The 23213-nt window shown below is 52.6% G+C and overlaps 2 protein-coding genes across 5 annotated transcripts in view; both read left to right on the plus strand.

Moving 5' to 3' along the window:
* Positions 1 to 2321: 2321 nt before the first annotated feature.
* Positions 2322 to 15458, plus strand: LOC114008260 (uncharacterized). 3 transcript variants are annotated; one of them, XR_003549819.1, is made up of 2 exons: positions 2322 to 2586; positions 15371 to 15458. XR_003549819.1 is itself a non-coding variant. In XM_027772928.1 (2 exons), exons 1-2 carry the CDS (start codon positions 13296 to 13298, stop codon positions 15377 to 15379), a joined length of 981 nt encoding a protein of 326 aa, XP_027628729.1. In that variant the 5' UTR covers positions 12552 to 13295; the 3' UTR covers positions 15380 to 15458. The 3 variants fall into 3 exon arrangements, 1 of the variants encoding a protein (XP_027628729.1); XM_027772928.1 differs by lacking the exon at positions 2322 to 2586 and adding an exon at positions 12552 to 14267; XR_003549818.1 differs by lacking the exon at positions 2322 to 2586 and adding an exon at positions 14735 to 15261.
* A 32-nt stretch (positions 15459 to 15490) lies between these two features.
* Positions 15491 to 23213, plus strand: part of SGMS2 (sphingomyelin synthase 2) — a 21082-nt gene continuing 13359 nt past the window's right edge. The window contains exons 1-2 of one of the 2 annotated variants that reach the window (XM_006151175.3): positions 15491 to 16111; positions 22280 to 22397. In XM_006151175.3, the coding sequence (XP_006151237.1) occupies positions 15657 to 16111; positions 22280 to 22397 (573 nt within the window). In that variant the 5' untranslated portion in view covers positions 15491 to 15656. Of the gene's footprint in view, positions 16112 to 18442; positions 19068 to 22279; positions 22398 to 23213 lie in introns of those variants that run through there. The other variant, XM_014588877.2, reaches the window with a different exon arrangement.

Below are 23213 nucleotides of genomic sequence, written 5' to 3' on the forward strand. Positions count from 1 at the left end.
TTTCACTATAGGATGCGTGCGCTCGCCAGAAAGACAGAGAGAGAGAGACATAGAGACAGAAAGCGAGAAATCACCCCCCAGGGGGGATGGTCACGCCACAATCCCTTCTCCTCCATTCTCCTCTCGGGATCTTGGGCACACACGCACACGTGCCCGGCGTGAGTTTTAAGCCACCCGGTCCGGGACGTGAACCGCGGTCGACTACGTGGGAGTCCAGTGACATAGCCATTACGCCAACTGTTCGTTCCCCATGTTGGACTCCTGTAAGTCAGTGTTTATCTGTGTTTAAAACGGTACATCCTAAATTCTGTAAGCACAGGGTTAAAGTGCACCTCGGCACAGACTGTACCAATGTGACCCACACTGAAGTGTGCCCCTCTCCCACAGCTCGGGCCTGTGGTAGAGCCAGTGGGAGTGGGCTGGGCGCTGAGGTGGGCTGGCACGGCAGGCCTAAGACCACTGTCCTTAGGGAGCCTGTGGGCAAGGCCGTCCCTTGGCACGTCTGGGAACTTGGATTTGGGGAAAGTTCCCCAGGTCCAGGTAAGAAGAGATCACTGTACCTAAACCGCTTGTGGAAATTACTTAGTTTATGGTAGACACTGCCATTTTTCTGGGGTGTGGACTTTGGGTGCTTTCCCAGCAGGGGGGTCTGTGTGATTAGTCCTGATGAGAACCTCAGGCCCTGAGTGTCTAAGGAGCGTCTTTAGACAACACTCCACACCTACTGCTGGAAGAATGGGCGAGGCCTACGTGACAGCCCCGGGGTGACCCGCTCTCGCTGCTGCTCTTCCTTGTGTTCTCTGGAGATAGGCCACCACGGGAGCGCTCGGAGCCTCTTGCAGCCACACTGAGGGCTGCCACAGATATTCTAGCATGTGGTCAGCTGAGCTTCGGCACTGCGTCTGGGTGTGGAGCTTGTCTCATGCAAAGTGAGCGGTCTTTCGGAGCTCTGCACAGAGACTGCTATTTATGCCTGACAGGTGGGGCAGCGTGGAGGCTGCTGGAGCCTGGATGGTTTGTGCTTGGTGGTGAATGCACATGGCCGCTCCTCTCTCTCCTTGGTGTCTGTGTTAACGCCTAAAAGCTCCATGCGCTTTATTTCCCTAGATCTCATTATTAGCTAAGTGAATGTACTTGAGTTCCTTGGTATTCATAACCATTGCATTTTAGCTAATCATCTGATTCCTAAAATACGTTTTCATTCTAAAGCTTACCCATAAATAAATAGCCCTAGAAACCAACTTGGGGGCGCGTTCTGGCCGGCTGGGCCGTGTGCACGCCTGTCTGTGGACAGCAGCTCTCTGTCCAGTCCACCATACAGCCCAAAGAAAAGCTTAATTTTTGTATAATCGGGTTGTATTCGCATCCTGTTTAAAAATTTAAAATATTCACATAGAAAATTGATAAAAATGTTAAACATGAATTGTTTAAGCGTGCCCATGGCCCCAAGCGCCCCACGTGTACACGTGACCGTGGCCCTGAGCGCCCCACGTGTAGACGTGCCCGTGACCCTGAGCGCCCCATGGGTACGGATGCCCATGATCCGAGCTGGCTGAGGCTGGGAGCTGATGGCAGTTTCTAGACTCTGCTGGGGACACTCTCTCTCTTGCTCATGGAAAACAGAAAGAAAAATAAATAGAGAGAGCCCACTTTTCCTCCTTTGAAGATACAGTGCATAGAAAGGGTGAGGAAAACGGTGGGGCCATGAAATACTAGGGGCAAAGCAGCCACTGCGGGAGAATTTGAGGTGCAAGGTCAGAGCGTTTTATTCTGGAGCCGTGGCACCCATGGGGCCCAGGCCCGCGTGCTAGCTCCGTGCGAAGGCGGCAGTCAGTCAGGTGGCCTGGGCCAGCCCGCCATCTGGTGCGTTCAGTGTGGTGTCCTGAGGTTTCTCACATTGCAGTCCATTTTTTCCTGTCACCAAAACAAAGCGAACGACAGGTATGTTTGTAGCGTAGCAGTCCTGGCCTGGAACGCGGCCACCGAATGAGTCAACCTCTTCCTGCCTGAACAAACGCTGCCCACTGAGGTCAGAACAAGTGACTCAGCGCGGCTTGGGGCGTGTTGCAGAAACGGAATTCAGAGAGCACGCATTCTCATGGGAATAGCCGGTAACTTCGAGGGCTCTGAGAAATCCCAGCCGCCTTTCACACGTGGGAATGCCCTCATGGCCGTTCGTCCTAACTTTTCCTTGGGAACTCAGTAGGAAAAATGGCACAGCTGGTGTCAGCCACGGGGGGGCTTGGGGCCTGGGGTCCAGAGCACCTGTCTTCTCCCGGTTGCGGAAGGTGGGAGGGCTCTGCTCTGCAACAGCAAGAACCTGGCAGCACCTTCCGTGTCGGGTCAGGCGTCCGTGGGCCTCCGCTGCTGGAAGGGGTCAGGCTGAGTAAATGTGACCTGTGTCAGAGTACCTGTGCCCAGATGCCTCCGTCCTGCAAACACCAGCCAGTTACTAGGCAGCAGGAGTGACTCAGCCGCCCTGGCAGCTCCCTGCCCTGACACGTCCCACCGCGATACTTCCAGGAAATGCCCCACTAGTAAGTCACCGTGAGCAGGACAGACGCCCACACAGCCCGAGGGCATCAGGTGAGCCTGAGTGGTGTGGGAAGGTGGGGCTGCTTAGTGTTCAGGAGGAAGCGAGTGCACAGGGAAAACGCCAACGGGGCCTGCGTGGCCGCTGTGAGGAGGAAGTGCTGAGGGGACAGGTGCCATTCTCCCGGAAGGACCATGGGAGGAAAGCCGCTTCTTGTAGGAGTTAAAAAAAGCACATTCCTAATCTTAAGAACAGCTCAAGACCCCAGAAAATCACAACACAGGATCGTGGCAGAGAGGTTGCCCTCGAGACTGCCTGGGTTCAAATCCCACTTCTGCCACTTGCTAGTCTTCTAGTTTTATTTCCCTTACCTCAGACAGGTTGATAATGGTGCCCACCCCACAAAATACTGTGCGTATCAACCTGTGTGTTTGGGAAGGTTTAGAACCCAGGGCCTGGTAAGAAGCTCCGAGAAGCACAAGCTTCCCTTCCATGCCCCAGACAACTACAGAGGGAGGTGAACTGTAAAGGAATGGAGGAAAACCATGGATGAGTGGGATCCTTTCAAGGATTTACTTATTCTGTTATTTGGGGGCTGCACTCAATGATAGAAACCTTAACTACATCACTGTAGTTTTAATATTACACATTTCAAAAATATCACACATGTAACTATTGAAAATGACCTCAGAATTACTCAGGGGGAGGCTCTGGGGCGGCTGGGGTATCAGCAGTGCCCTGAAGCCAGACAGGTTCCCTTGGCGATGTCGTGTGCCGCGTGCACTTTCTCGTGTGAGCACGTTACCGTTAGCAGTGCAGTCACATACGGGAAACCATGGGAGGTCGGCGTGGCGTGGCCCATGCCACGTACGGAGATGGCAGTCGTGCAGGCATGGTGCAGACATACTTAGTAGTGGAAAGGTACCTTGAGTTCTTCGCAAGACCAGGGTATTTCTGGTGTCTGCGGGTGTGGGTTGACACGCGCATTCAGCCGCCACTCGAGCGCCTGGATGCCAGGGGCTTGGCTGGCAGCCCGCGACACCCACACAGAGTAGACGTGGACTCTGCCTCACGCTCAGACCCAGTGGAGGAGACCGCCCTGGGTAAGCAGCCAGCTGTGGAACCACTGGGCTGGGGAGGCGGGCAGGAGCAAGGTTGGAGGAAGCCACCGCAGTAAGTCCCCGGGTCTTCTGAGGGCTGAGTCCCTGAATTCGCACTGGAAGGTTAGCAGGCAGCTCAGCAGGCCCGGTGACCACTCTGCAGTGGGGCCGCCTCGTGGCTGGTGGTTAAGGCAGCCAGATCCACCATGGTGAGCCATGAGGTTCGAGTCCTGGGCCTGATAGCTTGAGAAATGCCCGGCCTGTGTGCCCAAACTCCTGCCAGGATGAAGAAGTGGAAGAGAAGGAATTGTGGGGTGTCCATGCCCTGGGGGGTGCTTTCTCCCTCTCTGGCAAGCGCATGTGCCGTCTGGTTCAGAAGTAAAACAAAGCAAAAATGACACTGTTTTGAGAGAGTGTGACGTTGGGGGTGCAAAGAGTACAACAGCTGGGACCTTCATTTTTCTGGAACGTACAGAGAACCTCTCGGGTCTGTCTGGGCCTGTGACAGGCGGGGGTGTCCCCGGAGCGGTAGTCTACCTTAATGGCAAGAGGAAGAAAGTGCTTAGGGGAAAGGCTCTTGGGGTTCTCTCTAAAGCCAAAAGTAATAGTTTGAAGTTATTTAGAACCCCTGCTTGGGGACAACACAATTTCTTTCTTAGATTTCTTTCTTAAAATATTTTAATTGACATATAGAGTTGTGGAATTGAAGGTATATACTGTGACATAAGGCGTGTTTGTTACTAAAGGACTAGCCCTAGTGACGTGAGGTTAACTGGGTCCAGGTTAACCCAGTGCCTGGCAAGGCTGGAGACCACATGGCCATGGATGGTTCTGAGCCAGGGACTGAACTGAAAACATGTAGGTGAGCACTCATTGCCCGGAGTCCTGTGGAGCTGGCAGGCAGGGGAAGGGGGCTGGGGCCTCATCAGAGGAGGCTGGACCCCTCTCCCCTCCCTGCTGTGATGCAAATAGGCACTATCATTTTAAAAAAAGTAAGGGAAAAAACCAATAAGCTGTGTAATTTTCTGACTTTCCTTGAATTTACAATACATAGCACTCACTGAATTCCTTGTCGAGGTGGAATCCCTGTTTCATGTCCACGTTCCACGCCGAATAACTTACCGTGAGTGCAGAATGCTGACCTGGGGACTGCCTTTAAATAGGTTTTCCACGTTATTACCATCTGCATGACTTTCAGTTCTGTCTTTATCAGAAATCTTTGTGTCACTTATTGGAAACCTGTATTAACAGTTTGTAAAATTACTAAACAAATACAACTTGTTTTCTTTTTAAATTTGCTATAGGGCACACGCACTCACTAGAGAGAGGGAGAGAAGGTGAGAGACAAGCCACTCGGTTTGGAACTCGAACTGTAGTCAACCGTGTAGAGCCCAGCACCTTAACCACCATGCCACCTGCTGGTCCCACAACTCACTTTCAAAACCAGAAGCCATGCGTAAGGCTTCAGGTGACCCCAAGAAGTCAGCTTGGATGGACTTTACCTACTCTGTTTATGTTTATTTGTCCCCAAAGCATTTGAGGCAAGAACTTGTTATTCTAGTTAACGAAGTTCCAACGCAGGATCAACTGCTTTTCTCAAGTTAGGCTCAGGGAGTGTCCTGCCTGGTGTGAAGGTTGGAATAGTCTACAGCCCCAGAAAAGGCCCAGGACCTGCGACACCGTGGCTGGCGAGGTCTGGGCTTGTTGGGTGCCGAAGTCGCCCCATGCACTAACGCTAACACACGGCGGTTGTACCAAGATGCACACTTCAGCTTACTCGGGATATTTCTACGTCTCACTTTAAAGTATTTCAGAAAAGCCTTTGTCGTCACTGGCCAGTTAGACATGATCTGTACTAACTGTGTCATACGTTTCCTGATTTGGGATCACAAATCTTGGCCACTGTCCCTGAGCTCTTGCTGTCACGGTCTGTTACTTACTTCGTGGCTAACGCCCGTCTCTTGTTTGGGGAAGCAAGACCTTCACCTTCAGCATTTGAAGTGCTCTTCTGTGGCTTTAAGGCCTCTTTTCAAATAAAATAATTATTGGAAAAAAAAAAAAAACCTCACACCAGGCGTGTGTGCATGCATGTCCAAAATCCCGAAAAGAGAATAGAGAAGGGATTGCAGTGTGGCCATCCTCCCTGGGGTATGATTTCTCACTTTCTGTCTCTCTGTCTCTCCAGTGAGTGCTCATGTCCTGTAGCAAAAATCTCTCTTAAAAAAAAGATTCCACCTAATCGGGTTCAGTCCTGACCCCAGTAGTTGCCTCTTGCTCCGTGCAGATAGCTGAGCAGTGACTGATCCTTGTGGGAGACTCCTCCTTGCTTCTCCTTCACTCCTTATCTGCCCTTTTCTGACTTGTGGTTACTCTGAGAAATAAAGATATGAAATAAACCATGTTTTTTGATTGCAACATGCCAATGACCTGTCACTGAACAGTCTCTTACCCGAGCATGTGATGGGCGTGGAGCAGAGGATACCAGCCCAGGGACAGTGTTTACCTGTCAGCAGATAGCAGAGCCAGGGGTAGAGCTGAGCCTTCGGACTCTGAAGTGACCGGTGTTGAATTTGCGTCTGAGATTAGCAAGTGCGCGTCACATGGCCATGGCTGCCGAGTGAGCTTCTGTTTACTCTCTTTAATAGATTCATACGAAACTGTTATCCACAGACGATCTATACCAAGCTGAATACAAATGCCAAAATTAAAAGTGGCCTTTCAGTGTTACCGATTGCTCACGCCGTAGGCCCTGGCTCGTAGAGTAGTTCTGGGCATGGGAGGAAGTGCCTGTAGCACCCGGCGCCTAGGCCACTATCAGCCAATTACTGTGTCTCTTCTTCCTCCGAAGAATGGGATAGGCCCAGCCGGTGGTGTGGTGGCGAAGGTGGTTGGATCCCACATGGCTCTTTTGCAGTTCAAGTCCTGTACTGGCTGAAAACATACGTGGTATGTGTACATGTGTGCCCAAAATCCTGAGAGGAAAACAGAGGAGGGACTGTGGTGTGACCATTCCCGGGAGAGAGACCTCTCTCTCTCTCTCTCTCTCTCTGTTGAGCTACCTGCCCTATGCAAAACTTAAATAAATAAATAAATAAATAAATAAATAAAAAGGAAGGAAAGAAAGAAAGAAAAAGGAAATAGGATCTTTGTTTGCTTCTTTAAGTGCCTTTGGTGAGATCACTAACATATCTTTTTCATTTTTTTTAATGGAGAGAGATGCTATTTTAAATAAGGCCAAGAGTCTTGGAAATCTGAAAAAGAATTGGGTGACACTGAGAAAACAAAAAGCCAGGGTTGCCAAGTGCACTCACCGGGATTACTCACGGCTGGCTCTGGCTCGCAGCCAGCTGAGATAAGGATCTGATCTCTCGACTTCCGATACAGGCCTTCCCTTGACAACACCATTAGGTTTCAGACTTTCCTAACCATGAAACCAAGATCTCAGAGGAGATCTGGAACAGAAAGAGCAGCAGAGCTCCAGGGCCAGCAGACGGCATAGTGCCTAAGATGCTGGGCTCCCCCTTGGCAGATTGTGGTTCGAGTCCCAGACCCAAGGGCTTGAAAATCACACTGAGTACGTGTGCATGCGTGCCCAAATCCTCCAAGGAGAATGGAGAAGTAATTGTGGCATGGCCATGCCCCCTGGGGGGTGATTTCTCACTTCCCTTCTCACTGGCTCTCTATCTCTCTCCTCTCTGGTGAGCACATGTGCCCTATGGCAAAAAGCTTAAAAGAGAAAAGCAGAGCTCCTCAGGTTGAAGCCCACGTGGGGCCCCTGGCACTGTTGCTAACAATCAGGAAGTTATAAATGGGTGTTTGTTTTCAAGTGGGAACTTGGGGAGCGAGGACACTAGCCCTGCCATCTAGCTGGGCAGCGAGAGCTGTCTCCCATAGTTCATTTCTGGGCCCAGGAACGGGCACAGGCTGAGCCCCTAATCTGAAACCCGAAATCGGAAACACTCCCAAATCCCCACCTCGAGCACCAGCAGGAACACCACCGTGAACAGTTCTGTGTCTGACTTCTCGTGACAGGGTCTTCTCATATATACCACATTGTTTTTTTCGTTGAAATTTATTTTTAAACTATTGCATATAACTGCTTTCAGACGGTGGGTATAATGTGTGAAACATGAAGCCACGTGAGGGTGGAGTTCCAGCCTGGGTCGCCTGTCCCTGAGAGAGCGATAGGCAGCCATTCCAGATCCCAGGAATCCCTCAGGCGCCAAGCATTCCAGAGGAGGAATTCCTGCAGCAGGGGCTGGAGCGGGAGTGGCCTGGAGAATGCTGCCCTTCTGTGCTCAGACTCCAGGCAGAGGCAGGGGCAGGTGTGCAAGCCGGCAGGGGATAGGCCACGCACAAATTACGAGGAAAGGACGCAGGAGGGGATGTCGCGGGGAAGAGAAATGGAGTGAATTCCGCGGGAGTGGACCACTGGGCTCGGATGAGGGCACGTGAGCATCAAAGGTCCAGGCCGAGAGGAGGGCTGGTAAGGGTGCCGGGAGACAGGCCGCCCCTCTCTGTCTCTCACGCCTGTCCCTCCCCTCGGTTCTCTGTTTCTGGGTAGCAAGGAAATAGTTTCTTTGAATTCTTTTAAAAATTAAGTTTTCGGTAGCCTATGTTTGTTTCCTAAAACAATTCCAAGTGGTTATGTATAGTGAGCACTTTGTGCGGGTCATCGATGAAAATCAGATGGAATGGAATGAGGTTAGAGATGGAACCGCATCGCTGCGCCTCCCAATGCTCGTGGCTCTCGAGTTCCGGCCTGCCTCTTGGCCTCACGTTCAGGTTTCCTAGCAGGGCTGTCGTCACCGCTTCTGCCTGTGGTTTTCATGCTTCTCTGTGTATGGAGGGAGGGAGATGGAAGACAGGCACTCCCAATGTCCTCACGCCACGGGCCTCCTCTGGACCAGATCGTGGCATGCAGGGGTACCCTGTGCGCTCAGGGGCGGTCCAGGGCCCCAACCTGGGACCTTTCCCGTGAGGGCGCAGGAGCACTGCCACACTGTCCCCACCTGGCTCCCTGTTTCCCTGAAGCAGTAGGAAGCAGTTGTAATCGCCGTCCACACCAGCAGTCAGTGCTGGAGCCTGTGGGATACGCAGCTATCCTGTCCCCAATGATCCGTGGGGCTCAGTGTCTTTAACACCTGTTAACCGCAAGACTATGCTGCTTTCCGGAATTCTACTTTCTGTACCCTAGACTTTTTAGATCCCTGTGTCGGTGATATGTAATATAACAGATCTTTTCTGTTCATTTTCATGATTTGAATCTTCTTTTCACTCTTACATCTGACATATGGTTTCTCTGAACTTCAATTGTTATTTCAGGCTCTTCTCGAATTTATGGAAGTTTTTTATTGCTCATTGTTCTTTCTAAAATGACTTCCATTGGGAAGGGAAGAGCAGTTACTGAATCAAAAGTCCCCAGAGGACAGGGGCCAACTTCTCCTCCACACCTTCCTCATCCTCGCCAGCCGGCTCCCTGGAACGGGGACAGGAACGACTCTGTCCTCTGTCTTAGGCCTGCGCCCGTTCGCCTCCTCGTTGGGCTCTGGGTGGTTTCCTAATCTCTCCGTTTAACCAGCGAGCACCCCTCATCTGGGACTTGGGCACTCTCTTTCATTAGTTGCAAGGCTCAGATTTTAAAGTTTTCTGTACTTGAAGTTTCTCTCTCTTTTTCTTTTCCAAGTGGCCAGAGGGTGCCTGTGCTGGCCAGAGACAGGGCGAGCACCGACTGGGCGTGGTCACTGCCGGCCCTTCCCTTCCCTCTCTACCCATCAGGGTTTCGCACGTGCGTGCTCACATGCCCAGCCTGCTTTTCAAGCTCTTGGGGCCAGGCTGGGATCCGACTCCCTTAACCCCTAGGCTGCAGAGCCAGCCCCGTACCTGACTTTGTCCCACTACTTAACAGAGAAAACTAAAGAAGCCAGGCCACCCAGTGTTGCAGACGTTAAAGCGGATCCCACACAGCTAACTGCAGATTGAGCCCCGGGCCAGGCTTTGAGAACCACACCAGGGTGTGCGTGCATGCCCCAGTCCTGACAGGGGATGGAGAAGGGACCGTGGCGTAGCCACCCTCTGGGTGCTTTCCCACTTTCCCCTCCGTCTCTCTCTTGCACACATGCACATACCCTATAGTCAAATTAAAAAAAAAATGTTTAAATACACAAGATTACTAAAACACCTCATGATATGCACAAAAATTACCAATATATGCAGAAGAGGGCTTGGGGATTTGTGTTTTGAATGAATTCTCTTCTCCATCAGATTTGTTCCTGCTCGATTCATTGTTGGGCAGCTGGTTTGGGTTCAGGGTAAACAGACAGAGTAAGAGACCGGTTTTATTTTGGACATAGTGAGGGACATTCTCTAAGTGGGCATGATTATAAAGCGTCCTCACTTTCCTTACAAACCCCACGGAGGACTCCTGCGGTTCCCCCGGGGAGCTGACCGTAAGCCAAGACTGATTTAGTCGCCTCCCTCCGGTTAGGACTGCGGCTTGCTTTCTACTGGTCACTAGCAGCCGGGCTTTCTCAAACGGCAGTGAAAATGCAGACTTTCCAAGGCAGAACCTTTGGAATGTGTGGTTCCGACTGCCACCCAGAGTTAAAGGAGGTTTGGGTTAAGAAATGCTTCTATAAAAGCAATAGCCACAATTATGCATGGTTTCTAGTATTTTTACCTATAAATATGTTTCTAACAAAAATATCTTTAAAAGAGGACTATACAGAAAAGTAGGAAGAAAAACATTCTCCTACTCCTACCCCTCAGACAGCCATTCTCAATATTTTAGCAGACTTGCCCTCTAATTTTCTGTGCATGCATTTTTCAGATACTTGAAATTGTGCAGAACACAACACCTTTTAAAAACAGAAGTACCTTCTCTCTTAACTGTCAATGCTCGTAGAGTCAAAACCGCCACGAGCATTTTTCTGACCGTAAGAATAATGCGGATACTTAGAAACTACAGCCCAGAATCTAATGAAAAATTAAAACCACCCACAAATTTATCAAGCAGTGTTAATTTTTGATATATTTTCACTCTTTTCTACATATACGTAATATGCAGCTTTACATTGGTCAAATTATACTGGCATTCCCTTTTGTCGTCAATGTCTTAAATATAAATTTTATACACTGTCAAAATACTTTTGTATTTAGATATATAGAATAATTTTATTGCAGGAAACTTGGAAAAATAAAAAAATGCAAAAGATATAAACTGGTAAATCATACAACCAGCATTAATATCTGATATTTTGGGTGTACTCATTTACTTGGTCTTTTTTATGTGTACATGTGCTTTTTTTTTTATGGATATAAGAATACAATTCTGGGGACCAGCAGTTAGAGTAATGGCTACGTCGCTGGACTCCCACGTAGTCGATGGCTGTTCGCATCCCGGACCTGGTGGCTTAAAGCTCACGCTGGGCGCGTGTGCGTGCGTGCCCAAGATCCCGAGAGGAGAATGGAGGAGAAGGGATTGCGGTGTGGCCATCCCCCCTGGGGGGTGATTTCTCGCTTTCTGTCTGTCTGTCTCTGTCTGTCTGGCGAGCGCACACGCCCTATAGCGAAAACCTCTCCCCCCCCCAAAAAAAAAAGAATACAATTCTGGTGACCAGCAGTTAGAGGAGTAGGTATCAAACCAGTTTCTAGGTGTGTAAGCCTTCGGGTGTGTAAGGAAAGGCGTGTGCGGACACAGGGACTGTCACTGCTCTCCGTCAGGCTCAGGTTCATCTTTCTGATGAAGCCTCCGGGGGCTGGTTCTGAACACGACCGACGCCTGACTTTGGTCAGGATCGATGAGCAGGGAGGGCCAGTTGCCTGGAATGCGCGAGCAGTGCCCGGTCTACCTGCACACGTTTCGTGACTTGATGAGGCCGCAGCCTGGTTACTGGGAGCGCAGGTGTCTGCTTGCAGTGTAGGCCGCGCTCTGTGCACTGGGCGAGTGGGACAGCATTTTCGAGATAAAGACAAGCCTTCCTCCGAGTTATCCTCCGAGGTCGTGGGTGTGTCAGGCTGGCAGTAAGTCGGCAGGGGTGCCGAGTAGAGAATGTCAGCCTAATTCTACTAACCAGAGACGGCACCTAGATGGACATGGTGTTATATTACCTGGGAACCGCCCCCCATCCAGAAATCCTAGATATGTCAGGAATGGAGGTGTGGACAAAGGTTAGGACAAACAGAAGCTGTCCTTTGGGAGGAGCTTCTCAAAACTTCAGCACCTCTGATTAAGCACACACAGGAGTAGGATCGCGCACTTTGCCTCTCTGGGCCTGGTTGCGCAGTCTTCTGCTCCAGGGTCTGGGCCACCCCATCTTCCCGTCTTTCTGTCTCATTCACCTTCCCGTCTGCCTGTCTGTCTGCAGCCACCCATTTACTGACTGCTTTGGTCCTTGGTGCCCTGCCATGCTCCTCGGTGTACAGGGATGGCTGAATCGCCTTTCCTGGGACTCCACCACCCTCGAGAGCCCTCTCCTCCTGTCGAGTTCATCCCGGCAACCCCAAGGCCACGGTTTCCTCTTTCCAAGATAAGCTGGAATCAGAACCGAGGTCAGAATTCACCAGTCACCCGTAGAAACACTAGCAGCTAGAAAATCTATTGCCTACGGAAAGAAGCCAAACTTTAAGACATTCAGAGTCCGATTTTATGAAAGGTTCTGTGTGGGGTCAACTCAGGTGGGGAGAAGCAGTGTCCACCGTGACGCAGGTGGGCTCTGTCCCCCGCACCCTGCAGACTGCTTACAGACTGCTCATCCTCCCGCCCCAAACGCTCCGGTCCCACGGCTTGTTCTCCAGTTTCTGCAGCTAATATACGCTCTGGCTGAGTAAGTGTTCAACAAGCATTAAATGGCCTGCCTAGTAGTTCAGAGTGACCAAAGTGTGTGTGTGTGTGTGTGTGTGTGTGTGTGTGTGTGAAAGAAAACAGACCACTTTCCCCTTTGTAACCTAACTTACAGTAAATAGATGAATCGTCCTTTTTTGTCATTTTGTACTGTTTAGTTACAAATTTATTTTTGAAGTATAGTTTACATAGAACTTTATTCAACAGTTTGCTTTTTGGTTTAACTTTTGCTATAGGGTGCATGCGCTCAGCGGAGAGAGACGGGGAGAGAGAGAGAGAAATCCCCTCCCAGGGCATGGCCATGCCACAGTCCTTGGCGTCACTCTGCGCTCTGTCCCTAAACAGACTAACGGGAGCGAGTCGGACACTGGCAGAAAGCGATGACTGCAGGCTTGAGTGTGGCGTCATCATCTGAGACCAGCACAGCACTGAGCCCGCTGCGTGACGAGCTAGCTGTCAGTGCAGCCGTCGTAATGAACCCCAGGGAGGGATCGGTCGCGGCTCCTGGGGGTAACGCCGCTCAGCCTGCTCCGCCTCCCAGGGGCCCAGCTCCTCGCCTTAATTATTTCAGTCATCTTCATGGTAGTCCCAGGAGCAAGCCGCTGACGCTTCCTCTGAACAATAACGAAAGGGAAGCGACTGCATTTTCTTCTGGGCTGCGTTCTTGTTGGGAGCTGGCCGGCCCCTCGAACGGCCTCTGCGTGTCCACCGATGAACAGGCTTTGAGTCACCGTGAACGCCGGCCGGACGCACCCATGCAGTGGAGGTTGCGGGAACCGGCTGAGCCACGCGCGCAGTGCGGGCAGCAGGCAGTGCAGGGATGGAGACGGTTGATGGGTGCTGGTGCCAGCGTGGGCAGTGCCAGCCGGGGGAGGCGCGCTGGGAGGAGCCCACCACTGCCTCTTCCTGCATTTCTTCCACCTGCAGCGGGGGCCAGGGCGCTGTGGGGAGCGTCCGTCCATCCAAGGGGCGCGGGCCTTCTGGTCCTGCTCCATGGTCTCAGCTGGGGGCTCTCAGAGGGACACCTGAGCAGGGCATGCTGGGGATCTCAGTGACTCTGCTTGCTGGTCTCGTGCCTGTGACCCTTCATTTCTCTAGCACTCCGACTGCTCCTCACCCCCAGAAGAGGGCAGTGCCTGTGCGTGGACATGCCTTGTCTGGAAGCAGGACACACAACCCCAAACCGCTCGATCTAGTCGGCCATGGTCCCCGTCCCACCTACCGGCCGATCAGACTTCCCGGAGTCTGGTTGTTTCACTTCTGTCTCTTGGTTAGACTGTGGGCTTTCTGGCTTGATATTCAGGTCAGGAGTTTTTTCTTTTTAACTCTTTGTAATTTGCCTACACCCCAGAAATCCCGCCGTGCCGGGGCATCCGGGTGCACAGTCCACACTCGGGTGGGTCTGTTTGCGCCCATGGCTGTACCGAGTGCTGCCAAGCCCTGGTTGTGCGGTTTTTCCTCCCCTTCTCGCTCACCAAATGAAGGCTTAGCCGCCACTGCTTTGAGCCCTACTCTATTTTTGCCTGAAGTCACCCTAAAAGGGAGGCCTTTGAAATGCAAAGGATTGGGCTGCAGTGGCTGGTGTACTCAGGGTGGGGCTAATTACGAGGTTGGAAACCTCTTCAGGTGGCCAGGGCTGCGGCTGCGGGGACTAAAATACAGCTTTCCTAAATCTGGAACAGCTGGGCCGCGCTGCCAGCAGCATAAAAGGCAGGAGGCTCGGGGCCCGGCTGTTCCTGCTCCTCCGAGCTCCTGGAGCGTTGGGCAAGGGCCGCTCCTCCTCGGTGCCCTGGTAAGTGCCCAGGCTGGTCCTGGGTGCCAGATGCATGTGTGCAGGACTGGCTGCATCCCCTATCGTCTGCTACTAGGTTGCCGTGCCCGTAGTACCGTTTATCCATCATGTAACAAACCCTGCTTGCTACCTGCAGGACGAGGCGGCTCAGGCCTCCTGTGTCTTGTCGCTATTATTTTGAAGACTGCTAGTTTCTTTTTTTCTTTTCTTTTTTTGTTTTTTTTTTTTTGAGTGGTTTTTGCTATAGGGTGCATGCACTCTCCAGAAAGACAGAGAGAGACAGAGAGACAGAAAGCAAGAAATCACCCCCCCACCAGGGGGGATGGCCACGCCGCAATCCCTTCTCCTCCATTCTCCTCTCGGGATCTTGGGCACGCACGCACACGCGCCCGGCGTGAGTTTAAGCCACCAGGTCCGGGACTTGAACCGCAGTCGACTATCGTGGGAGTCCAGCGTTCATAGCCATTACGCTAACTGCTGGTCCCCAAGACTGCCAGTTTCTCACGAGTCGCGTCCATCTCGAAGAGGAAAGGATAAACCGAGGTAGCTCCACCCGTGTCTGGAGCGTGTTACTTCTGAATCTGTTCTTAAAAGTGGGTGCTTCAGCATAATTAGGTTTTTAATGAGAAAGTAGAACATGACAATTTTGGCAGCTACAGAAAGTAACAAGTACCCCGTGCCGGAAGCGGCTCCCGGTCCTTCCTTCTCCAAGGTCGCTAGAACAGGCGTGGCTTAGGAAGGAATGATGCGGTCTCCGGGCAGGCTGTGGCTTACTGTGACTTCACAGTTGGAACCAGTAATGGTGCCTGACGAATGTGTGCAATGCAGGGACCTGGCTTCTCATTTAAAGAGATTTACAGGGAATTGATTGTTAAAATGTTCCTGTCGCTACTGACATCGGCTCAAAAAGACAGGGATTCCAAGATAAGGCGGTCCAGTGTGTTGTGAGTGAACTCGACCTCGGCAGCCTGCACCATGTTCTGACTGTAGAGGTGTAAGCGATGGCTCTGGCGATTGTCTTCTTTCTCGGAGAATGGTTTGCTTTCGGAAGGTTGACCATTGGACAGGCAACGTTTCTGACCGTAGTTCTGTTCTGTTTTTAGGTGGGGTAGGAACATCCTCCGGGGGAAGGAGCCCTGGCTTCCTTTCCTAAAAGGGCCACCAAACGGCGGGTCGCTGGGGGGGGGGGCCACAACCTGAAGGTGCCACCAACGGGCGGGGCGCGGGGGGGGGGAGCCACAACCAGATGCTACCTGCTCTACTCTGCACGGGGCGACAGAGTGAGCGATGAGTCCATGCTGACCTTGGACGTAGGAGGGTTGAGAGAAGGAACGCTCCCGCGGCGAGCAAGAACTCTGCCCTCTCCGTTTTGATCTGACGCTGGGGACGATGGATGTTATAGAGACCGCGAAACTCGAAGAGCATATGGAAAATCAGACCAACGATCCTGCAAACACCTACACAAGACCTGCTGAGCCCATTGAGGAAGAAAACAAAAATGGCAACGGTAAACCCAAGACCTTATCCAATGGGCTGCGAAAGGCTACCAAGAAGTACCCGGACTATGTCCAAATTGCCATGCCCACCGAGTCGAGGAACAAGTTCCCCCTGGAGTGGTGGAAAACGGGCATCGCGTTTGTGTACGCACTCTTCAACCTTGTCCTCACCACCGTCATGATCACGGTTGTGCACGAGAGGGTCCCTCCCAAGGAGCTCAGCCCTCCGCTCCCAGACAAGTTCTTCGACTACATCGACCGGGTGAAATGGGCGTTTTCTGTATCAGAAATAAATGGGATTATATTAGTTGGATTATGGATCACCCAGTGGCTGTTTCTGAGATACAAGTAAGTCAGTCTGCTATGGTTTGGGGGTTTGCCATTGGGTGTTTTTTTGAGTAGATATGTCATTGCCCTCTCTTGGTCTTTTCTAATGAATTCAGTATTACCCAGACATGTGATGAGAGAAAACGGTAGAAAGATGTACACACTGAGTCAGTCTGGTCAGCTGTTCCACGTGTGTGTGTTGGGCCAGTGTGGATGACAGTCGCAGGTGGGCCGCAGGCCTGCCGTGAGTGATTCGGAGGTTCTGAATCCAAGGTGCAGTTCCTGCTTGCCAGCAGCTGGCCCTGCGGAGTTTGTGCGGACTAACGTTTCCTTCAGCGTGCGCGTTATTTCAGGCTCTTGGCGGGTGGGAAAGAGGTGGCAGGGAGCTTCTTTCTCCATTCCGCGCAGTGTGAAAGTGACATCGGTCTGCAGTCCCCTGCCCCCCGTCCCAGCGTGGGGATCTGCCCCATCCAGAGGTTCTCATGTTTTACGATTTTTCCCTTTTTGTCTGTTGGCCAGTCGCAGGTGTTTGTTTAAGAAACTGAACTATAGCTGGCTCCCGCAGTTCGGTGTTGGGGTTCCAAAGTCAACTTGCGGCCTGGTTTCCTCTTGGCACCACCGAGGGCTCAGCCTCCCTGCGTCAGGACAGTAGGGACCAGGAAGCATGCCAGGCACTTTTGCTTTGAAGGCGCTTGAAGACTGGACCCAGCTCTGAAGCGGTTATTTCTGCTTCTCTGTGTGAATTCTGACATCCAGTCCGTAAAATCTAAATCCTCCCAGTTTTCCTTTCATCTCATTCGTCATTCAGATGCCTATTTTCTTTAGTTTCCAGGAATTAAATCACCAACATGTGAGTTTGATCAAAACATCCCCCATAATCTGAGGCTGTTAAAGTTGTCGTGTATGCTGACTCAGTACAGTTTGAAAAGCCAAAGTCCGGCGGGCTTTCAGGGTTAATGCCACAAGATGGTTTTTAGAAGCGAGAATTTCAACTCCGTTGTTCTCGCAGTTGGCTGTTGCTTGCGATGGGAGGAGTTCAGTCTGCCTTTGCTACAGAGTTTCTTATGCAGCTCTGCAGCCGGCAGCCCTTCTCCTTTCTGGATTTGGGCACATACACAGAAGTGCCCCGCGTGTTTCTCAGGCCTCTGGGCCCAGGGTTTGAGCCGCATATTTGGCCATGGGGGATCCAGCCACCCTAACCACCATGCCGCCAGGTGGCCCTATCATTTTACTTTTGATACTGAATTGGATCTTCCATTTTAGTAACTAGTGGAATAATTCTTATAGCTTGTTTCGGACAGCCCGGCAGAACAAGCAGTCCTCGTGGCTCGCACCCTCCGTGTTAAAAGCACCTGCGACGCCATGGTCAACAGCCATGGTCAGCAGTTCTCCAAAGAAGGCTGCAGGGTGCATGCCTCACCCTCAGAGCCCGCTTTCCGTCTGAGGATGGCTGAGCTCCACACGTTGGAAAGCGTACGACCGGCTCCTCTACCTTGGCTCGCTTACTCCTTGCCCAGCAGCGGGGAGCGCGATTCACGGCCAGGCTTGTGTAGGCCTTGGCTGGACGCAGAGGGACGTCGCTGTTCACCTCACCAAGGTGGGCAGCTCAGGCTGTGTATTACCGGCTCTCTTCAGGACCAGAGTGGACAGGACAGGAATCCGAGTGGACAGGACAGGAAGCCTGGCCTTGGCCAGAAATGCCTGGGCAGAAGTGAATTCTTCCACCTACCAGTCTGGCCAGTGTCCCTTTCCTTTTCTAGTTTTTTCAACCTTAGACATTCCAAAATGCTTTTGAAATAGCTACTAGGGACAAACAGCTAAAATACGTATTTGTACATAACTCCTTAAATTAGAAGTCTCAGCATTAGCATCGTTAGACCTCCATCCATGTCAGAGCCACAGTCTTGGAGGAAGGACCTGCGACGCGCTCAACATTCCTGTTTCCCAGCACTGCAGTCACTCTCTTTCGCAGTGTGCGAGCTTGGAAAGGGCCTGGAGTGCCACACAGCCCGTGCCAGGCACGCTAAACTAGCCATCCTCGGGGTCTTGTGGAGTCCCAGCCAGCTGTGAGCCCCAAACCCACAGACCCCACTGCACAGCAGAGCAGGCACCGTGTGCCTGGAAGCGGGCACACTCAGAACCCGATGCCCCCACGGGTGCCCCCGAGCAGCGTGCCCTGGGCAGAGCCCTCCCCCGGGGGACGGTGTTCAGAGTCAGCCATGGGCCCACCGTGAGGCCCACCACCGCAGATGGAGGGATCAGCTAACGTCAGCCCAGGGACCAGCACTAGTCTAGACAGCCATCCCCACTAAAATGTAAGAAAGAACCCACGGGTGATGCCCAAAGCGGCGGGTCGCTGGAGGGAGGAGCCACAACCAGATGCTACCTGCTCTACTCTGCACGGGGCGACAGAGTGAGCGATGAGTCCATGCTGACCTTGGACGTAGGAGGGTTGAGAGAAGGAACGCTCCCGCGGCGAGCAAGAACTCTGCCCTCTCCGTTTTGATCTGACGCTGGGGACGATGGATGTTATAGAGACCGCGAAACTCGAAGAGCATATGGAAAATCAGACCAACGATCCTGCAAACACCTACACAAGACCTGCTGAGCCCATTGAGGAAGAAAACAAAAATGGCAACGGTAAACCCAAGACCTTATCCAATGGGCTGCGAAAGGCTACCAAGAAGTACCCGGACTATGTCCAAATTGCCATGCCCACCGAGTCGAGGAACAAGTTCCCCCTGGAGTGGTGGAAAACGGGCATCGCGTTTGTGTACGCACTCTTCAACCTTGTCCTCACCACCGTCATGATCACGGTTGTGCACGAGAGGGTCCCTCCCAAGGAGCTCAGCCCTCCGCTCCCAGACAAGTTCTTCGACTACATCGACCGGGTGAAATGGGCGTTTTCTGTATCAGAAATAAATGGGATTATATTAGTTGGATTATGGATCACCCAGTGGCTGTTTCTGAGATACAAGTAAGTCAGTCTGCTATGGTTTGGGGGTTTGCCATTGGGTGTTTTTTTGAGTAGATATGTCATTGCCCTCTCTTGGTCTTTTCTAATGAATTCAGTATTACCCAGACATGTGATGAGAGAAAACGGTAGAAAGATGTACACACTGAGTCAGTCTGGTCAGCTGTTCCACGTGTGTGTGTTGGGCCAGTGTGGATGACAGTCGCAGGTGGGCCGCAGGCCTGCCGTGAGTGATTCGGAGGTTCTGAATCCAAGGTGCAGTTCCTGCTTGCCAGCAGCTGGCCCTGCGGAGTTTGTGCGGACTAACGTTTCCTTCAGCGTGCGCGTTATTTCAGGCTCTTGGCGGGTGGGAAAGAGGTGGCAGGGAGCTTCTTTCTCCATTCCGCGCAGTGTGAAAGTGACATCGGTCTGCAGTCCCCTGCCCCCCGTCCCAGCGTGGGGATCTGCCCCATCCAGAGGTTCTCATGTTTTACGATTTTTCCCTTTTTGTCTGTTGGCCAGTCGCAGGTGTTTGTTTAAGAAACTGAACTATAGCTGGCTCCCGCAGTTCGGTGTTGGGGTTCCAAAGTCAACTTGCGGCCTGGTTTCCTCTTGGCACCACCGAGGGCTCAGCCTCCCTGCGTCAGGACAGTAGGGACCAGGAAGCATGCCAGGCACTTTTGCTTTGAAGGCGCTTGAAGACTGGACCCAGCTCTGAAGCGGTTATTTCTGCTTCTCTGTGTGAATTCTGACATCCAGTCCGTAAAATCTAAATCCTCCCAGTTTTCCTTTCATCTCATTCGTCATTCAGATGCCTATTTTCTTTAGTTTCCAGGAATTAAATCACCAACATGTGAGTTTGATCAAAACATCCCCCATAATCTGAGGCTGTTAAAGTTGTCGTGTATGCTGACTCAGTACAGTTTGAAAAGCCAAAGTCCGGCGGGCTTTCAGGGTTAATGCCACAAGATGGTTTTTAGAAGCGAGAATTTCAACTCCGTTGTTCTCGCAGTTGGCTGTTGCTTGCGATGGGAGGAGTTCAGTCTGCCTTTGCTACAGAGTTTCTTATGCAGCTCTGCAGCCGGCAGCCCTTCTCCTTTCTGGATTTGGGCACATACACAGAAGTGCCCCGCGTGTTTCTCAGGCCTCTGGGCCCAGGGTTTGAGCCGCATATTTGGCCATGGGGGATCCAGCCACCCTAACCACCATGCCGCCAGGTGGCCCTATCATTTTACTTTTGATACTGAATTGGATCTTCCATTTTAGTAACTAGTGGAATAATTCTTATAGCTTGTTTCGGACAGCCCGGCAGAACAAGCAGTCCTCGTGGCTCGCACCCTCCGTGTTAAAAGCACCTGCGACGCCATGGTCAACAGCCATGGTCAGCAGTTCTCCAAAGAAGGCTGCAGGGTGCATGCCTCACCCTCAGAGCCCGCTTTCCGTCTGAGGATGGCTGAGCTCCACACGTTGGAAAGCGTACGACCGGCTCCTCTACCTTGGCTCGCTTACTCCTTGCCCAGCAGCGGGGAGCGCGATTCACGGCCAGGCTTGTGTAGGCCTTGGCTGGACGCAGAGGGACGTCGCTGTTCACCTCACCAAGGTGGGCAGCTCAGGCTGTGTATTACCGGCTCTCTTCAGGACCAGAGTGGACAGGACAGGAATCCGGGCCTTGGCCAGAAATGCCTTGGCATAAGTGAATTCTTCCACCTACCAGTCTGGCCAGTGTCCCTTTCCTTTTCTAGTTTTTTCAACCTTAGACATTCCAAAATGCTTTTGAAATAGCTACTAGGGACAAACAGCTAAAATACGTATTTGTACATAACTCCTTAAATTAGAAGTCTCAGCATTAGCATCGTTAGACCTCCATCCATGTCAGAGCCACAGTCTTGGAGGAAGGACCTGCGACGCGCTCAACATTCCTGTTTCCCAGCACTGCAGTCACTCTCTTTCGCAGTGTGCGAGCTTGGAAAGGGCCTGGAGTGCCACACAGCCCGTGCCAGGCACGCTAAACTAGCCATCCTCGGGGTCTTGTGGAGTCCCAGCCAGCTGTGAGCCCCAAACCCACAGACCCCACTGCACAGCAGAGCAGGCACCGTGTGCCTGGAAGCGGGCACACTCAGAACCCGATGCCCCCACGGGTGCCCCCGAGCAGCGTGCCCTGGGCAGAGCCCTCCCCCGGGGGACGGTGTTCAGAGTCAGCCATGGGCCCACCGTGAGGCCCACCACCGCAGATGGAGGGATCAGCTAACGTCAGCCCAGGGACCAGCACTAGTCTAGACAGCCATCCCCACTAAAATGTAAGAAAGAACCCACGGGTGATGTGGAGGTTAAGGCGTTGGATCCCATGAGGCCAGACACACCACTCGGGTCCCAGACCCAGTGGCTTGAGAGTCATGCCAGGCACATACATGTACATGCGTGCCCCAAATCTTGAGAGGAGAACGAAGGGACTGTGGCATGGCCATCCCCCCGGAGGTCACTTTTCATTTTCCTTCTCTCCTCCTCTCTGGTGAAGCACACACCCCATAGCAAACTAGGAAAAGGAGAAAGACCCATGGGCTGTTTTTGTCCTTTTCTGGTTAAGACTGAATAAAGGATGTGTAAGTCGCTTGGTTTGCAGCTTCACTACTAAACCTCCATAAGGGAAGTACAAGGGCACTCCACTGACTTCAGAAGAGAATTCTCTGAAAATATGCTTGGTGCTTGAGAAGAGCGTTCACGCCCTCCATCGGAATGCCCCTTGGTAGTCTCCACACAGACCTTGCTGAGGCAAGGGGTTAAGTGAGCTGTCACCTGCCCTGCCGTGCCCAGTTAGGTCTCATCAGCTCGGCGCGTGAGCGGATCCCCCGTGACCGGGGTGTGCACACCTCTGCTGTGTTCAGAGAACGGGGTTACTAATGCAGTCACGTGACTGAAACAGGTTGGCCGAACTCCCTGGCAGAGGCCGACTTTGGGGAGAGGTTGTTCCTAGACCCGCTCGGCTCTAGGTCTCCAACTCTGCACATGCACGTCTCTCTGCCCAGCTCACTGCGTTATTAGAATGCACGAGCCTTTATTTCTGGAAACGGGGTGCATCCTCTGCATGGCATCTGGGAATGGGCGGCCCGGGGCTGTGAAACTGGCTCGATTGTCAATGCCAGCTGTATTCGGCGTCAGTCGCCCTGTAAACTGCCCCTGCTCTGTCGGGGCCGGGTGGTCCAGCAGGCTCATCTCCTCTCACCCCTGTCTCCCCGCAGGTCGATAGTGGGGCGCAGGTTCTTCTTCATCATCGGGACCCTGTACCTGTACCGCTGTGTCACGATGTATGTCACCACCCTCCCGGTGCCGGGGATGCACTTCCAGTGCGCTCCCAAGGTAAGCCCCTCCGCTCTGTCAGAGCAGTCAGGAAGCCGCTGCTCCCCGCTCCCGGCCGCCCTCTCCTCAGTGTTACCGGGATCGGCGTATTTTCTCTCTCTCTTCAGACTTGGGAAGAAATCAAATGTCTGTCCGCACGCATACCAAACGTCATTTTCTGGGAACTGGGAGTTGGGCACTGCCACCTTCTCCCTGCCGTCTCCCTAGTCCTGCGCTCCTTCTGCCAGCATGAACCTATGACCAAGTCCCGCGGTAAACTGGTCCCCTCCCCCCCAGCACGGTCCCCCAGGGACCCACATGACACAGTCATGGTTTGCCACACAAGGCCAAGTCGAGCAGTTGTCACAGAAACCGCACGCCGCTGAGGGTGGAGAGGGCCGGGGGACGGCAGGCTCTCCTCCCTAGAGGCTGGGAAGGGTGCTTTAATACCGCTGTGTGCACAGGAGCCGGGAGAGGACGCAGGGATGCCGGGGCTCAGGCCAGGAGCCTCACTCTGTCTCCATGGGCTCAAGGACAAGCAGGGAGACCCATGTGGCCGAGTGGACTCATGTGGGCCAGGGGTCTGGGCCACAGGTGCCCTGGGGCCTTGTGCCCCCTGAAGGAATGTGGCCATGGTGGTGGCAGTGGGATGAAGAGAGGTCGTTTGATTTGGGACGTGGTTTGAAGGCAGGACTGGAAGCGGTAGACATGGGCTTGAGACGGGGTGAGGGGCAAACTCAGAGTCTCCCAGCAGTGGAAAGGCAGAGCAGTCCGGCTGAGGCAGAGGTGGGGTGTTGGCCCCCTGAAGCCATTGTCAGACGGAAGGACAGGTTTCCA

Source organism: Tupaia chinensis, unplaced genomic scaffold (assembly GCF_000334495.1).
Source record: "Tupaia chinensis unplaced genomic scaffold, TupChi_1.0 Scaffold000315_1, whole genome shotgun sequence".
Taxonomy (NCBI): Eukaryota; Metazoa; Chordata; class Mammalia; order Scandentia; family Tupaiidae; genus Tupaia; species Tupaia belangeri.

Coding starts and splice junctions, on each gene's coding strand:
- LOC114008260 (XM_027772928.1), top strand. CDS start 13,296: ATGGAGACGGTTGATGGGTGCTGGTGCCAGCGTGGGCAGTGCCAGCCG.